Source organism: Pseudorca crassidens, chromosome 7, assembly GCF_039906515.1.
Source record: "Pseudorca crassidens isolate mPseCra1 chromosome 7, mPseCra1.hap1, whole genome shotgun sequence".
Taxonomy (NCBI): domain Eukaryota; kingdom Metazoa; phylum Chordata; class Mammalia; order Artiodactyla; family Delphinidae; genus Pseudorca; species Pseudorca crassidens.
In genome coordinates, this window is record NC_090302.1 from 5328285 (window position 1) to 5346468 (window position 18184).

At 49.3% G+C, this 18184-nt stretch overlaps 1 protein-coding gene across 6 annotated transcripts in view; it reads right to left on the reverse strand.

Annotated features, from left to right (window-relative positions):
• Positions 1–18184, reverse strand: part of PLPP7 (phospholipid phosphatase 7 (inactive)) — a 94982-nt gene that overhangs the window by 63460 nt on the left and 13338 nt on the right. For 3 of the 6 annotated variants that reach the window (XR_010944789.1, XR_010944788.1, XR_010944790.1), the window contains exon 3: positions 839–3636. The exons of 2 other annotated variants lie outside the window; for them this stretch is intronic. Coding sequence is in view for 1 of the 4 variants with exons in the window: in XM_067742919.1 (XP_067599020.1) it covers positions 15160–15172 (13 nt within the window). In the remaining 3 variants the exon portion in view is untranslated. Of the gene's footprint in view, positions 1–838; positions 3637–7642; positions 15173–18184 lie in introns of those variants that run through there. One more of the 6 variants, XM_067742919.1, reaches the window with a different exon arrangement.

Genomic DNA, 18184 nt, shown 5'->3' on the forward strand with positions numbered 1-18184 from the left:
CTAGGTGATAAAGCTAGGACTCAAACCCAGGTCTGGATGTGTCCAGAGCCCTTACTCTTAACCTTGATTCTAAACACATACATTCAGCTCAGCATTTGTTGACGGAATGAATGAGTGAATAAAAATCTCATCCCTAGACAATTCCTCTATTTGTGTCCTTATCCTCAGGCCCCTGCACTGGGTCCTCTCTGTCCCGGCCCCCCTTGCTCATTTGGCCTCCCAAGTTTGTGCCCCCTGCACACTGATGGACGGAAGGAATTCTATGAATACCGGACCCTCCTTAGACGCTACTCACAGCTTGTCCGAAGGGGGCTTTGGCTCTGAAGGCTCTCCAGAGCCCTTATCAGCCAGCCCCACACATCGGGCAGCCTGCCCCGCCCCAGCCCCTCACAACCCGTTATCAGGAAACACATTCCAAGCCAGCCGCCCCTTGTAAGGAGGGGAAGATAAAGCCTGCCACCTTCCGGCCCCTCTTCTGAGTTTTGCCAAGTGGGGAAGGGGCGCTCCAGGGGCAGGAAGGGGGTTATCACAACAGGAAGCCTCGGAACTGGCTTGGTTCTTCAGCCAGTGTGAGAAAGCCCGGGAGGCTGGAGCGTGACCCTTCAGAGGAGGTGACCCTGTTGGGTGGGGCTGGGGGAGGGACAGCTGCTTCTTTGCAGGCCTGATGTTTGCTCCAGGAACCGGGATGTGGCTGGTGAGGAGGGCGGGGCTTTCAGCCAGAGGCTGGAGGTCCCTCTGGGCAGGGTCTCAAAGTACTGCTGTCCTCACACACCTGTCTGTCCAACCCATTAAGGATAAGAGAATCAAGGCTCAAATTACAGAGAACGGGAGTTCTTACCTCTCAGGGCTGTGAGCTGGATGCTTGCAGAGGGCCAAGTATGGAGCTGGTACCTGGAAGGCACCCCTGGAAACCTCTCTCTGTGGGTCGCAGGCGTGCACACACGTTGATTCAGCACTAACTATACGGCAGGTGTACGCCCGCCTCTTCACGTGCACGAGCACCGTTAACAGTCCCCAGCCTCTCTGATCAGGAGACTGACGTGATTCTCATCGTATGGATGAAGAAACTGCGGCTTACAGATTGCCCTGGTGGTCCAGTGGTTACGACTCCGTGCTTCCAATGCAGGGGGCGTGGGTTTGATCCCTGGTCAAGGAACTAAGATCTCACATGTCACGTGGCACAGTCAGAAAAAAAAGAAAAGAAAAGAAAAAAGAAACTGAGGCTTAGACGGATGGGGTTACTAGCCCAGGGTCACCCAGGTCTAAGTGGAAGAGCCAGGGTTGGGTCCCAGTCTGTCTGACCTCAACGTGCTGGCTCTCCATGGCCACAGTCCCATGCCTTCAAATGAATTCACTTATCACCTTGTCCACACAGCAGTTTCCTACTCCAGCGGTCTCACCCCAACCGTGGCCAAGAAAATATGCAGAAAAAGGCCTGCACAAAGTCAGCACAGAAGGGTCGGCACTTTGATCCTGGGTTGCGCTTTGCACAAACCTCAGTGAGCCTGGACCCAAAGATGAGGCAGACTCGGCCACCGCACCAAGTGCCCCCGGAGGGTCTGGCAGCAAGGCAGGTGCAGGAAAGCTTTCGAAGGGAGGCGTGAGAACTCTACAAGCAAAGGAGGCTGGCCGTTCAGCGTGGGGCACGTAGCCCGTGACAAGTCGTCAGCCCTCCAGGGGGTCACGGCGGAGTCACCAACCATGAGAAGCCTGAGACAGAGCAGAGGGTGGCGGTTTCCAGCTGCACGTGAGCAGGCTCAAATTGCAGCTCCTGAGAGCCTCAGCTTTTAAAATAAAAATTTATTTATTTAATTTATTTTATTTTTGGCTGTGTCGAGTCTTAGTTGCGGCACACGGGCTCTCTAGTGGTGGCGCGTGGGCTCAGTAGTTGTGGCGCATGGGCTTAGTTGCCCCGTGGCATGTGGGATCTTAGTTCCCCGATCAGGGATTGAACCCACGTCCCCTGCATCGGAAGGCAGATTCTTTACCACTGGCCCACCAGGGAAGTCTGAGGTCCTCAGCTTTTGAATTACGACTCTCGGAGCTCTAAGGAATATACCTTCCCCATACTGGCCCTAGATGGAGAATATTTTTGGAAGCATTGCAGGTCTCATAAAAAGGAGAAAATTCCATGGAACTCCAACCCCCCAAAAAAGACATGTAAGCAAATGTGATCTGGGTCCTCAGTGATGGAAGAGTGACCGGTAGCCAGGTACTGGGGTCATAAGGATGGGAGCTGGAAGGAGTCCCAAAATGGTCCAGCCTAGTGAGCACCCAGGCAGGCAGGGGTGCCCGGAGGCCATATTTCTATGGCAACACGGCTGTGGGGTACCTAAGCCAGTACAACGGCAAGGGATGCAGGTAGTGGTGGGCTAAGCTGGGGCTCCAGCTCTGAGCCCGGAGTGGACATCCAGGCTACGAGCAGAAGCAAAGCCAATCTTCTCTGAAGAAAAATGCCATGGCCCAATGAGGCCCCCGGGATGCTCACAGATTATTCATAAACTCATGGCTTGATCTTAAACAGTAATGACACACGAAGCAAGTCAGTAGAAACAAGAGTGTTCAAGGACAGTGGCTGTTGGGATGGTCAGATCCAGAATGCAGAGCAGCAGATGTGTTACCAAGGTAAAGAGACCAAGGATGCAAGTGATAAAGCAGACACAAAGGAACCATCAGGGATGGATGGGCAGATTGTCTTTGCTTTTGGCCGCACTAAGCGGCTTGAGGGATCTTAGTTCCCTGACTGGGGATCGAACCCGTGCCGCCTGTAATGGAAGTGCGGAGTCCTAACGACTGGACCGCCAGGGAATTCCCATGGGTGGGCAGATTTAAGAAACAAACAGAGATGGTACTTCTAGGAGTGAAGAGTAGATTTAGAACACAATAACTGTAAATTGACTAAAGAGACACAACTGGAACAAAAACAAGTGGAGTGGAAAATATTTTTGAATTCCTTCTCAGAATGCAATAAAAAATAGAGAAGAATGGGAAAACACGAAAGAGAGCCGAGACACGAAGGCCAGAATGAGAATGAAGACATTTGCATTTATACATAAACACAGTTGCGAGGTCTGCTGCCTCCTGCTCTAGAGGATGTGCTTGGAGTACACTTTCAGGAAGAAGGGTAATGATGGGGTGACTGAGGGCCTGAGAAGGAAGCGTAAATAGTAAAGGGCTAACTGTGGAGGTCACACAAAACCAATACTGCGTGGAGTAACGGGGGTTTCCTCAGGGGTGGGTAACAAGAGGACACACTCGGCTTACTTGGTGATCTATACGAACCAGATGGAGGTGGTTTGAAGCTAAAGGCCTGTGTTGTTTGGGAAGGAGGGTAAGACCTGTAACCTTTAGACTTGAAGCTAAATTTACCAACCTTCTGACAGGGACAAAGCAATAGAAATCAGTAGAGAGAAAAGTGAAAAGAAAAAGCCAGCTAAAAACTCAGTTCCGGAAAGGGCAAGAAAAGGAGAAGAGAGAAACAGGGAAGGTAGAACACATAGAAAATGGAAAAAAAAAGATGGTAGAAACAAGTGCAAATATATCCATAATATGAATAGACTCAACTCACCAGTTAAGAGACCGTCAGGCTGAGCGGGAAAAAGAAAATCCAGACTGAGGTAGTTTAGAAGAGATGTGCTGAAAACATAAAGATCCAGAAAGTTTAAACATAAAAGGATGGTTAAACATAAACACACACACACACACACACACACACACGTACACACACATATATACATACATATGAAAACATGTATTTTGATATCAGGCAAATTTGTCTTGTACTTTAAAAGCATCATCAAGAATAGAGACGGTCAGTACATAATGAAAAAGGTTCAAGTTATCCACAAGTTGTAATAAACCTAAATACCTTTATTTATTTGTTTATTTTTTAAATTTTATTTTGGTCTGTCTGGTTTTTTTTGTTTCTGTTTTTGTGTTTTAAATTTTTTTCTTTTTTTTTTGCGGTACGCGGGCCTCTCACTGTTGTGGCCTCTCCCGTTGCGGAGCACAGGCTCCGGAAGCGCAGGCTCAGCGGCCATGGCTCACGGGCCCAGCCGCTCAGCGGCATGAGGGATCTTCCCGGACCGGGGCACGAACCTGTGTCCCCCGCATTGGCAGGTGGACTCTCAACCACTGCGCCACCAGGGAAACCCTGTGTTTAAAATTTTTATTGGAGTATAGTTGATTTATAATGCTGTGTTAGTTTCAGGTGTACAGCAAAGTGAATTAGTTATACATATACATATATCCACTCTTTTTTTTTAAGATTTCACTCTTTTTTTTTAAGATTCTTTTCCCATATAGGCCATCACAGAGTAGTCAGTAAAAATTCCCCGTGCTATACAGCAGGTTCTTTTTTGTTTTTTTTAAAAATAAATTTATTTATTTATTTATTTTCATTTTTGGCTGCGTTGGGTCTTTGTAGCTGTGCACGGGCTTTCTCTAGTTGTGGCGAGTGGGGGCTACTCTTCGTTGTGGTGTGTAGGCTTCTCTTGTTGCGGAGCGTGGGCTCTAGGTGTGCGGGCTTCAGTAGTTGTGGCACGCGGGTTCTAGAGCACAGGCTCAGTAGTTGTGGCGCACGGGCTTAGTTGCTCTACGGCATGTGGATCTTCCCGGATCAGGGATCGAACCCGTGTCCCATGCATTGGCAGGCAGATTCTTAACTACTGCACCACCAGGGAAGTCACTACAGCAGGTTCTTATTATTTATCTATTTTACATATAGTAGTGTGTATATGTCAATCCCTAAATATATATATTTATATATAGATATGTTAATCTTAATATATATATTGAAATAACCTCAAAATACCTAAGGCAAAACCTAACAGACCACCAAGGAAAAACAGACAAGTTCACTTTCACAGGGATTCAACACATCCCTCTCAATCACTTTACCAAAAAAAGTAAAATAAAAATAAAATAACTCAGCAAATACATAGACGATCTGATCAGCTCAGATAACGAGATGGATGTAGTTGACATATATAGAATTCTATATCTAATTACTAGAGAAATTACTTTCTTTACAGGTGGAACGTTTACAACAATCAATCGAAATTAGACCCTAAACATTTCAAAAAAATTTAAGATACTATTCTCCTAAAACATTCTCTCGCCACGGGGGACTTCCCTGGTGGTCCAGTGGGTAAGACTCCACATCCCCAATGGAGGGGGCCTGGGTTCGATCCCTGGTTGGGGAACTAGATCTCACATGCATGCCACAACTAAGAGTCCACATGCTGCAACTAAGAAGTCCACAAGCTGCAATGAAGATCCCACATGCCTCAACAAAGACCTAGCGCAGCCTAAATAAATAAATAAATAAATAAAAAATTCTCTCACCACAATTCATATGTGTTAATAACAAAAAGATGTCTTATAAAATCTGCCTATATTGGAAAATTGACTAAAAGACTTCCAAGTAACTCATGGATAAAAGAACCAGTCGTAATGAAAATATAAAAATACATAGAACTGAAAAAAAGCGAAAAATAATGCCTATCAAAATGTGTGGGATGGGGACTTCCCTGGTGTCGCAGTGGTTAAGAATCCGCCTGCCAATGCGCAGGGGACACGGGTTTGATCCCTGGTCTGGGAAGATCCCACATGCCACGGAGCAACTAAGCCTGTGCACCACAAATGCTGAAGCCCGCGCACCTAGAGCCTGTGCTCTGCAACGGGAGAAGCCACCATAATGAGAAGCCCGTGCGCCACAGCAAAGACCCAATGCAGCCCCAAATAAAAAAAAATAAAACTAAAAAACAAACAAACAAACAAACAAACAAAATGTGTGGGATGCACGAAAATGGTCCCTCAAGGAAACTTTAAAGTTTAAATGTTTATATGACAAAGAAAGGCTGAAAAGTAAAAAAGTGCCCAACCTAAGAGCTAAGCAAAGAGAAATAGACTAATCCTAACCAAAGTAGAAGGAAGAAGATATTAATGATAGAGTGGAGATTAAAAGAAAATAATATTATAGAGAAGATTAACCAGGAGGGGAGAGAGACACAGGCACAACATTATGGCCGTAAAGAGGGGTATAACTACAAAGAACAGAGAATAAAAAGATAGTACAAGAATACGACCATAACTTTATGTCAATAAATTTGAAAATGTAGATGGAATGGTCCAAAACTTGGAAAAAATATAACCTACCGAAATGGACCCAAGAAGTAGAACACTTGAATATAACTATTAAAGAGAATTAAATATTCTTTTAAGTATCATGTTAAAGAATAAAAGAGTGAAAGAAAACACCAGGAGTCAGTGATCTACAGGTGAGTTCTGTCGAACGTCTAAGGAACAGATCCTTCTAATATCACACACAGTTTCCAAGGGAAGAGATGATGGAGAGTCGCACTACGTGGCTGATATAACCTGGAACACTAAACCAGACAAGAACAGTACAAGAAAGGAAAATTATGGACACATGTCACTCATGAACATAAGGGCAAAACTACTAACACATTAGCAAGCTGAATAGAATAGTATATAAAAAAGTGTAATATACATGATGGAATTAGCTCTACCCCACGATTGCAAGAGATGGTTTAATATTAGAAAAATCAATGTCATTTAACACATTAACTGATTAAAGGAGGAAAAACTACAGGATTATCTTAATAGATGCTGAAGAAGTATTTTAAAAAGTTCAACATAAATTTGTGATAGACACTTCTCAGTAATTCAGAAATAGAAGGGAACGTCCTTGGCCTGATAAATGGGGAAAGATTAGCAGCATTCCTTCTGAGATTAGAACTAAGAAATGTTATGTTTCCCATTATTGCTCTTGTTTAACACTGAGTACTGGAAATCCTCCCCTAACTATAAGACTATAAGAAATAAATTAAAAAACACAAGGATTGGGAAAGAGAAAACAAAACACGTTATTTCAGATATGCTCAACGACATAGAAAACCAAAAAGGAGAGTTTAGCAAGATACCTAGATATAAGAACAATACACGAAAGTTAACTGCATTTCTAGATACCAGGACCAAGCAAACGGAAAATGTACTTTAAAAAAGGGGGTGGGGCCAGTCTGAAGAGTGTGAAAATTTTAAGGATCTAAGAATAAGTCTAAAATTTCATTAGTGGTAAGAATTAGGCAGAAAATTATACTAGTTCACAGAAAGAAGTTAAAGAAGACTGAAACAAAAGGACAGATAACCCATGCTTACGGACAGGAGGGTCAGATAGCATAAAAATGACAGTTCTCGGGCTTCCCTGGTGGCACAGTGGTTGAGAGTCCGCCTGCTGATGCAGGGGACGCGGGTTCATGCCCCGGTCCGGGAAGATCCCACATGCTGCGGAGCTGCTGGGCCCGTGAGCCATGGCCCCTGAGCCTGCGCATCCAGAGCCTGTGCTCCACAACGGGAGAGGCCACAACAGTGAGAGGCCTGCGTGCCGCAAAAAAAACCAAAAAACAAACAAACAAAAAAACCCCAAACTCCCTACAAACAGAAGTCCAGGACCAGATGGCTTCACAGGCGAATTTGCCAAACATACAAAGAAGAACTTATACCAATCCTTCTCAAACTCTTCCAAAAGATTAAAGAGGAGGGAACACTCCCAGAGACATTCTTGAAGGCATCAGCACCCTGATACTAAAACCAGACAAAGACACCACCAAAAAGAAAATGACAGACCAATAACTTTAATGAATATAGATGTAAAAATTCTCAACAAATACTAGCAAACCGAATCCAACAACACATTAAAAAGATCATACACACCACGACCAAGTGGGATTCATCCCAAGTTCACAAGGATGGTTCAACATACGCTAATCGATCAATGGGATACACCACATCAACAAAAGATAAAAATCACGTGATCATCTCAATAGATACAGAAAAAGCATTTGATAAAATTCAACATCCATTCATGATAAAAACTCTTACCAAAGTGGGTATAGAGGGCACATATCTCAACATAATAAAAGCTATTTATGACAAACCTACAGCCAATGTAATACTCAATGGTGAAAAGCTGAACGCCTTCTTGCTAAAATCTGGAACAAGACAAGGATGCCCACTCTCACCACTTCTGTTCAGCATAGTATTGGAAGTCCTAGCTACAGCAAATCAGACTAGAAAAAGAAATAAACGTTTTCTAAACTGGAAAGGAAGAGGTAAAGTTGTCATTATGTGCAGATGACGTGATACTATATATAGAAAACCCTAAAGACTCTACACAGAAACTACTAGAACTGATAAACAAATTCAGCAAGGTAGCAGGATACAAAATTCACATACGGAAATCGGTTGAGTTTCTTTACACTAACGATGAAATATCAGAAAGGGAATGTAAAAAAACCAATCTCTTTTAAAGTCACAGCCAAAAAATTAAATACTTAGGAATAAACCTAACCAAGGAGGTTAAAGACATATGCTGAGGACTGTAAATCATTAATAAAGGAAATTGAAGAGACTTGATCTGCTTACCCACCTGAGATGTCCAAGAGTTATGTCCAAGGATGGAGACTCTGGGGCAGCCGATTCTCAAAGCAACCCCGTTCCCCCCATTTTAGAGATGCCCAAACTGAGGATCTGAGCCGTCAAGAGACTTGCCCAAAGTCGCGCAGACACTGGTGGGAAGTCAGTGCTGCAGCCCAGACCTGCTGACCCAAAGCCGGTGTTTAGGTTCATCTGCAGGAGCAAACACGACTGAACTAATAGCCCAGCGCCTCTGGCAGTAGCACGTCTTCCACAAGCAGGATACACACAAACCAGTTTCTGGGGGGGATCCTTCCCTCCTTCTCATGCACAGTGGGGACGGTAGAGTTAGGTGCCCAGATCTTCCGAAACCTGCCTGGACTAAAGTCTCAGAGGCTCAGGCCATGCCCGAGATGGACGCCATTGGCTTTTCCAGCTGAGGGTCCTGGAGGTCAGGGTTGATGGTTCTCAACTTTGCCTGTAAGTGGAATCACCTGGGGAGCTTGAAAAAAAAATTTCCCATCTGGAGACCCCACCCCAGACCAATTACATCCAACCCTCTGCAGGTGGGACCTGGGCTTCCTTATTTTTCTAATATTTGGAAAGCCCCGTGCTCCGCCCTGTTCTTCACGTTCCAGGAGAAGCCACCTCCCTCCAGGGACTTCTAATTTTGTTCACCAGTGTGACCTCGCTCTCAGCGTGCCAGGCTGCTGACCTGCCCAGGTGAGGGCCCTTCAACACACTTTAGACTCCTTAACAAGGGAAGGGCACGTGACAGGGTGGGCAATTCACAAGGAACAAATACAAACGGTTAACAAGCTTAAGAGAAAAGGTTTAGTCTGTATGAGTTTGCCAGGGCCGCCATCACAAGAGGCCACAGACCGGGTGCCTTAAAGAACGGAATTTTTGCTTTCTCACCATTCTGGAGGTTGGAAGTGTAAGATCAAGGTGTCAGCAGGTTTGGTTTCTCCTGAGGCCTCGCTCCTCGGCCTGCACGTGGCCTTTGGGTGTGTGCGTGCCTCGCTTATAAGGACACCAGTCACATTGGACGAGGGCCCGCCCTAAATACCTCATTTGAACTTAATCACATGTTAAAAGGTCTTATTTCCAAATACAGTCACATTCTGAGGTCCTGGGAGTTAGGGTTTCAACACGTGAATTTGGGGTAGGGGACACAATTCAGCCTATAGCAGTTTCCTTAGCACAGTGATTGTGAGAGGCAAAAAGAAAACAAGGGAGTATAAACTCTTACAATCAGATTGACGTGGTTATAAAGGTAGAGAACTCTTTGTGTGATCACTTTCTTACCCTACTAGAGAAAGAGTAAGTTGGTGAAACTTTTCTGGTGATCTCTTTGGTAATATCAAAAACCTTTTAAAAAGTTATACACACATACAAACACACACACACACACTGCTGGGTCTAGCAATTCCACTGCCAGAAATTCAACACAAAATAAGGCAGCTGTCCTGTTCGGAGAGGTACAGAGAAGGGTTATACCTGCATTACCCATATTTGCAGAAAATCTGGGGTCCACTTCAATACCCACTAGGAATAGTTATGATGAAAAAACAGATACCAAGTGTGGGCGAGGATGGAGAGAAACAAGAACCCTCATACGCTGCTGGAGGGAATGTAAAATGGCACAGCTACTGTGGAAAACACTTTGGTAGTTCCTCCAAAAATCACACATGGAATTACCAATGACCCAGCAGTTCCACTCTGAGGCATGTGCCATAAAGAACTGAAGACAGGTTCTCAGCAAATAACCTGTACACAAATGTTCACTGCAGCATTGTTCACCACAGCCAAGAGAGGCAGACAACACAGGTGTCCATCAAGGGAGGAATGGAGAGCCGAATTGTGGTCCATCCACACGATGGGACATTATTCAGTCATAAAAAGGAACAAAGTACGGATACCTGCCACAACATGAATGAACCTTGAAGACATTACACTAATTGAAAGAAGCCAGACACAGGAAGTCACATAGTCTATGATTCCATTCACATGAAATGTCCAGAATAAGCAACTCCATAGAGACAGAGAGCAGACTGATGTCTTCTAGGAGTTGGGGGGAGGGAGGACGGGGGCCAATTGCTTGATGGGTCCTGGATTTCCTTGCGGATGATGAAAATATTTTGGAATTAGACAGAGGTAGTGGTTGCACAACCTTGCAAATGTGTTAAATGCCACTGAATTGTACACTTTATTTTTTTGGCTGCTCCGGGTCTTAGTTGCAGCACACAGGATCTTCGTTGAGGCATGCGGGATCTCTCGTTGTGGTGTGCGGGCTTCTCTCTAATTGTGGCACACGGGTTTTCTCTTCTCTTCTCTAGTTGTGGCGTGCAGGTTCCAGAGCGCGTGGGCTCTGGAGTTTGCAGCACACGAACTCTAGTTGAGAGGCGCGAGCTCAGTAGTTGTGGCACGTGGGCTTAGTTGCCCAGCGGCATGTGGGATCTTAGTTCACCGACCAGGGATAGAACCCGCATCCCCTGCATTGCAAGGCGGATTCTCTACCACTGGACCACCAGGGAAGTCCCCTGTACACTTTAAATTGGTTAATTTTATGTTATGTGAATTGCACTGCAATTAAAGACAAACAAACTGGTAGCAATCTAAATATCAAATAAGAGTCTCTTCCACACAAGGAATCACTTGAGGCTGCTATCAGTCAAGATGGAGATGTTGAATTATTGGTGCAGGAAGATGTTCACAATATGTTAATAAATAATAAAAGCAGGTTACAAAACTATGGCGTATAATGGCTTTTTTTGTCAAAATACGTCTCTGTTTTTATGAAAGCGAAGAAAAACGTCTGCAAGGAATAAGCAAAACATGTTTGCTTTTGGTTTTCCTGTATTTGTCATGAAATAATGAAAATGTCTTCTTATGTAACCAAAAAGCATGATAACCAGATACTTCCTTAAAGGAATTAATCCTGTTCTCTGCGAGACTCTCAGGGGACTCATCACACATCTGTTGGCCCCGGGCTCAGGACTAGAATTCCTCTCTTGCCAGGGAGGAGGCGGGGAGGCTGCCCAGGTCACGTGTGGAGGGGCAGGTCTGCATCTTCCCCCAGGACCCCCTCTCCCTGAGCTAAGCCCCTCCTACGACCTTGCTGGTCCCTGTCCCTCTACAAAACTTTCTTGAAGGATTTAGCTGAGGAATCAGGACTTCAAGACACACTTGCCCTGACTTGTCCCCCAGCTATAGAAGCAGCACCGGTTGGGGATGAGGCCAAGCTGGCCTCGGGGGCTCAGATTGCATCTCTGACCCCAGCTGGATGTCCCTCCTTGAGGCCCAGTCCAGGCTTCGGGTCAGGGTGGGGTTTCCCAGGGCTTGGCCGTTGCTGCCACATCTCACGGCTGGGCTGTTGGTGAGAGGAGCTTTCCCAGGGTCCCAGCAAGCCCCCCACTCCTGCCAGAAGCCCTTCCTTTTCCCACCAGCAAGCTGAGTCCTGGGCCAGACTATTGAAAACCGTAACTGGGGGCCTGGAGCTGCGCTGTGGCCAGAGGAGCAGCTGTGGCTCTAATTACCAGATCAAGAGAAGGTCTTAGAAATTCTCCCAGGGAAACAGCATGTCCTGGGCTGGGCCTCATGATGACTTCATGAATTTGTGTCTCTGTGTGTGTGTGTGTGTGTGTGTGTGTGTACGAATGTATACATGTTATGGTTGCCAGATAAAATACAGACATCTGGTTAAACGTGAATGTCAGACAAATGAACAGTTTTTTAGTATAACCAAGATTGCATCCTGTATTATTTTTATTTTCTCAATCTGGCAAGCCTGATACCTGTAAACATGGGCTTGCAGAGAACTAGCAAGTGTCTACACTGTGCAAGAACACACACGTGTGTGTATAAAGGTAGGCAAGGCCAGGTGTGTACATAGACACTGAGGTGCGTGCACACCAGAACGCAGGTGTAGAGATCTCACTGTGTGTGAGCGGTGCATGGCTGTGAAACCTTTGGTATGTTAAGTGAGTGTATAAAAGTATCTGTGTACAAAGATGATCATGTACGTGTTTCCACGTTTGCATCTACGTGTGTGTACACCAAAGCACGTGAAGTGTCGGATGTGGAAGTGTTCACGTACATGCACGTTACAGGACATTAAAGCTGGAAGGAAGCTTGGAGATCTCGCGCACGTAATTGTAAACGTGAGAACACCGAGGCCGGCCAGCCAGACCACCTGTGTGTGTGCACGCACGCGAGTGTGCCTGAGCTCTGGGGGTGGTGGCAAGCACGGGAGGGCTCTCTGACTGTCACCTCGTGCCAGGCACTGCGGCCCACAATCACCACAGCAGCCGCCTTCTTCTGAGGCCCATTTCCCAAGGGGAAGTTCAGGTGCAGCGTGGCCAGAGCCCCAGCCTCGCCCTGTCTGGCAGACACGTGTGCCTGCACGTGGGTTACGTAAATGCTGGGGCCCGGAGCTGCAGCCAGATGTTCTGTCTCCTCCTGGAGCCAGATGGCGGCTGATCTGGGAGTTTCTGCATTTTTCTAGCTCCTGCCGTCCCCTTCTCCTGCCCTTTCTGGACTTTTCCCCAGGCAGGGCAGGGGCTGGGGACACAGGGACCTTGAACTGGACCAATTGCCTCATCTGGGAAGTGGCTTCCCCCAGGCAGGGGCTCGGTGATGGTGTCTTGGTAGATGCCCACGCCCCCAGGGCAGCTCTTAGCTTGGTGGTCACCTGGCCTGTGTCCCATTCTCCCCCGAGCTTTTCCCTCTTCCAGGTGACAGGCGATAGCCAGCTGACCTAATAAACCCACGTATTAGTTTCCCAGGGCTGTCACCATGAGGGACCACAGACTGGGTGGCTTTAACAACAGACACGTCTTTCCTCACTGTTCTGGAAGCTGGAAGTCCGAGATCGAGGCCTCTCTCCTTGGCTCGCAGAGGGCCGTCCTCTCCCTGTGTCTTCACACGGTCTTCCCTCTGTGTGTCTGTGTCCAGCTTTGCTTCTTATAAGGACACCTGTGCTATTGGATTAGGGCCCACCTAATGAGCTCAGTTTAACTTCATTGCCTCTTTAAAGGTCCTATCTTCAAATACAGTCACATTCTGAGGTCCTGGGGGTTGAGATTTCGATATACGAATGTTTTGGTGGGGGTGAGGGCACAATGCAGCCAGTTAGCACCCACGGTAGAGTGTTCTTGGGAGCGGGCTTCTCCCAGCTGCACCAGCGCCAGGCAACGGCTGTTGGGGGTCTTCAGAACCCCAATTTCCTGCTTTTTATTTTGACAACTGAGAACTTTACTGGGGGCCAAACAGACACACTACAAAGATGCAGAGCCAGGTCAGAGGTGACCTCCTCAGCCCTGAGCCCCAGCTCTGTGGGAAGGACGGTTTGGACAGCATGGAGGGGAAACGTGACAGCTCAGGGTGGGAGGGGTCGGTTCCCACCCCCTTTGCCCACCCATAGCCTGAAGCCAGGGAGCGCGGGGTTGAGGGGGGTGTTCAGGGCAGGCTCCATAGTGCCTGGGGCACTTGGTATGGCCCTGACACACTTCCTGGGCCTCAGTGTCTCCATGTGTGAAAAGAGGCCGCTGGGCCCACCATGACCTGGGTAGGTGCCCATCTCCAGGTTCCAGTCCCCACTGACCCCTGCCCATCCAAGCCCCGAAGCATCCTGTCCTGTCCCAAGTGCCCAGCGGGGACTCATGGTCCTTTGGGGGTATGTGTGGCCCGAGCAGCTCTGCCTTCCTTTCTCAACCCTTCTGTGAGCCGGGCCCAGGGCTGGGTGCTCTGGGTGCTCTAGCTTTAATCCTCACACCTGCGCAAGGTAAGCATCATCCCCATTTTATAGAGGGGGAAACTGAGGCTCAGAAGGGTTCAGCGACTTGTCAGTGCCGGAATTTGAACCTGGGGATCTGACTCCCATGTGTGTGCTCCTCCCTCGAGACCACCCTGCTCAAACCGCCACCCCAGCCTGTCCCTGAGCCCCCTCGGCCCTCCAACCACGTGACCTCGACAGAGGAAATGCAGGGAGGCTTCTGTGTTTTGGGAAGTGATCGCACTGGCCATGGCAGCTGGGGGTGGTGCCAGGAGGCAGGAGAGCACTGGGCAAGTTCAGGACCAACTCCAGGCTCCAGGAGGAGCAGGTGGGTTGGAGCAAGGAAGTGGGGGAGGACGCCTCACGTTGAGGGAGAACTTTGGGGGCTACTCAGGGGCTGGGGGGGGCCTTGTTTCCCACCATACCCAACATCCGGGTCAGGCGGGACCCACGGAGTCCGGCCGAGGTGGACCTCAGACAACACAGGCTGCCGTCCAGCACAGTGGGATTTGACTCTGTTAAAAAAAAGAAAAAAGCCGGGCTTCCCTGGTGACGCAGTGGTTGAGAGTCCACCTGCCGATGCAGGGGACACGGGTTCGTGCCCCGGTCCAGGAAGATCCCACCTGCCGCGGAGCGGCTGGGCCCGTGAGCCATGGCCGCTGAGCCTGCGCGTCCGGAGCCTGTGCTCCGCAACGGGAGAGGCCACAACAGGGAGAGGCCCGCGTACCGCAAAAAAAAAAAAAAAAAAGAAAAAAGAAAAATGCCAACCCACCCCTGTGCTGCCGCTTCACCAGTCCAGCCTCCCTTCAACGTTGGTGCGTGCCCTGCGTTTCTGTTTTCCAGAGGGTTCTCTGCTCTGAGGCCACTGCAGCCTGGGTTCCAATCCTGACTCTGCCACGTCCTACCTGAGTGACCTTGGAGAAATGACTTTTGCTCTCTGAGCCTCAGTCTCCCCACCTGTAAAATAGGGGTAAGGTCGTCATAAGGATTCAGCGAGATGAGGCAGGTGGAGGATTTAGGAAGTCGTAACCCCCCGCACCCCACCCCCAACCCAAGTCATGAGTCGGACGTCAGTTCCATGGAGAGGCTGGTCTCTGAGAGGTCAGGAATGATAGACAGAAATCGAGGGGTAAAAAAAGAGATGATACGGATTCTATACAAACCCCTCCAGAAAAACAGAAGAGGCCAGCTTCACCCTGACAACCGAAGCGGACACAGACAGATCGAGGAAACAACACAAACACCCGCCATGGATAGAGAGGCAAAGATCCTTAACAAAACCTTTAAACAACGCAAAGCAGTGATATTTAGAAAAGGCAGTGCAGCTTGACCACTTGGGGTTTACCCCAGGTACGCAGAATAGGTTTACCATTGAGAACCAAATATTATAATTGACCGTAAAAAAGGGGGAGTGGCTGTTGGCTTCGATCACCAAAGCGCATTAACTATGTCTGAGGGAGCACACACTCCGCGTCTCCGGTTCCATCACTGGGGCCCTCTCGGCTGTCACCCCACCTCCCGCCGCCTGCCCGCCTCCGCCCAGGGTCTCTCCAGGAACGGGTATGACGGCGAGTTCCTCCCTCCCTCCCCGGCTCTGCTCTTGAGGGCTCCCCCAGGGGTTCCGTCCAGGATGGCAGGGTGGACCCTGCGCCAGGTGCCCAGGTAGGGAGTGTCCCTGAGTCATACATGACCCGACAGGGACCACTGTCATCCCTGTCTGACAGATTAGGACACCAGGCTTGGAGAGGGCATGTGACTGCTGTGTCAGTGCTGGCGCTGAGCCCAGGGCTCCAGCACCTGGTGTTGCTGACACCTCACAGGACAGGATGCCGACCGCCTCTCCAGGGAGACTTTTCTCCTAATCGGTTGTTAGGCACTTGGATTCCACTGCCCACCCTGAGCTTAAGGGGTCTGCTGAGAGCCCTCCATTCTTCAGAAAACCCCTCCTCATCTTAAAGGCTCCAGAGACCACCATCCACCCCTGCAGAGACAGAGGCCCTGGGGACCCGCTGGGGATGTGGGCCTTGGAGGGCAGCAGCCCGTCCCCAGCCCAAAGCTGGAGCCGATTCGCCCAGGATGATGGGTTCCCGGATTCCCGAGGGTCACCCCTCCTGCTCAGCGTCTCATGGAGCATCTATGGGAACGGGCAGAATGTATTTTGAAGACTCTGCAACCAGCCAGTGTTCAAGGTTGGAGGTTGGGGGGTCTTCATTGTGGTGGCCCAGCCGGGTCTGGCATCCCCGAGCTCCTTTAGGGAAAAGACAAGGTGCAGATCTCCTGCACCCCCAGCAGGGCTGGACGCGAAGGAGGCTCCAGAGAGGAGCCTTGGGAGGGCGAGCAGGGGCGGCTTGGGTCCCACCTGCAGGGGCATCGGCCTTGGGGGACCATGACCCCTGAGGGTGTGGGATCTGCAGTGGGAGGGGAAGGTATTCAGGCCTGAGGGCTGGGCCTGCAGAGGGCTCTGGGCCCAGGAGATCCGATGCCGTTCATCGTCAGCAGCAGCTGGACCCTCGGATGGGACTGCGCTATACCCCTGTCCTGTCCCAGTGGGGCGGCTGGGAGAGGAAGTTGTCTTTCCCCCCAAAGGATCCTGCGTGTTATGGGTTGAATTGTGTCCCCGCAAAAGATGTCGGAGTCCTCACTCCCAGTATCTACGGACGTGACCTTGTTTGGAAAGGTCCTTTGCGGATGTGATTAAGATGTTAAGATGAGGTCATTCTGAGTAGGGTGGGCCCTAATCCAATAGGACTGCTGTTATCGTAAGAAGAGAAGATGGGGACTTCCCTGGTAGCTGAGTGCTAAGTGCTAAGACTCCGTGCTCCCAGTGCAGGGGGCACGGGTTCGATCCCTGGTCGGGGAACTAAGATCTCACATGCCGCACCGTGTAGCCAAAAAAAAAAAAGAGGAGGAAGACACAGACACAGGCAGCATGCCCTGTGATGACAGAGGCAGAGGTTGGAGTGGCGTGGCCACAGCCAGGATTGCCGGCCACCACCGGAAGCTGGGCGAGGCGGGGGAGGATTCTACCCAGAGTCTCGGAGGCAGCGTGGCCCTGCAGACACCTTGGATTTGGACTTCTAACCTCCAGAACTGAGAGAGAACACACTCCTGTTGTTTTAAGCCACGCGGTTGGCTGTGGTTACTCCTTATGGTAGACAGGAAACGAACCCACCCTCTGTCGGTGCTAATGTCTACCTCGCCCTGAGCCCACTTGTCCTGGTAGCGACCACTTCCTTGGGGGCAGGGTCTGGGTCAGCGGGGAGTGAGAGGGTCTTGGCGCCCAGGGGAGAACCCCTCAGCACCACAGTGAGGGCTTTTTCCAAACGAATCACGACCCAGGCCCCGGGCAGGGTGGCCAGTGCAGGGCCCGGGGATGGAGGGAACCCCAGCAGGGCTTCTCAGGGAGAAGGGACCAGGCAGCCCGGAAACGCCTAGGAGCCCATTGCCCCCTGACCGCCTGACACCGTGGCCTGACTGGGGGTAAAGAAATCACTCCCCACCCCCATGTTAACAGGGACTCTCCCACCTGGAATCTTGCATCAAACGAGGAAAAAAAAAACACACAGGAGAGGGCCTGTTTGCACATCTGTATTGTCACATGAAGTGCACGTCCAGAACGGCTGACTTGGAAACGACCTATTAGGTCACACGGAGTCCGGCCCCTGGGGGCCAAAGCGGCACCGATGCCCGTGGGCCCTGGGCTTTCCACAGGCGGTGGCACAGACACCTGGCCTCCCCGGGCTCTGGGGCCCAGCGCTGGGAGAGGCCAGCTCATGCCTCAGGCCCTTCCGCTCCTGGGCTGCATCTCCCAAAATGCGTCTGGGGAAATGCGGTTCCCTGGGGGGGGGGTTAATAGCTGTTCCTTGAGAAAAGGGTTCTGTAGTCAGATAAGTTTAGGAAACATGGATTAAACAAGATTCCACGGAAGCTCTTCTACAGGACTTTTGCCTTTACGACAATCCCAGCCCT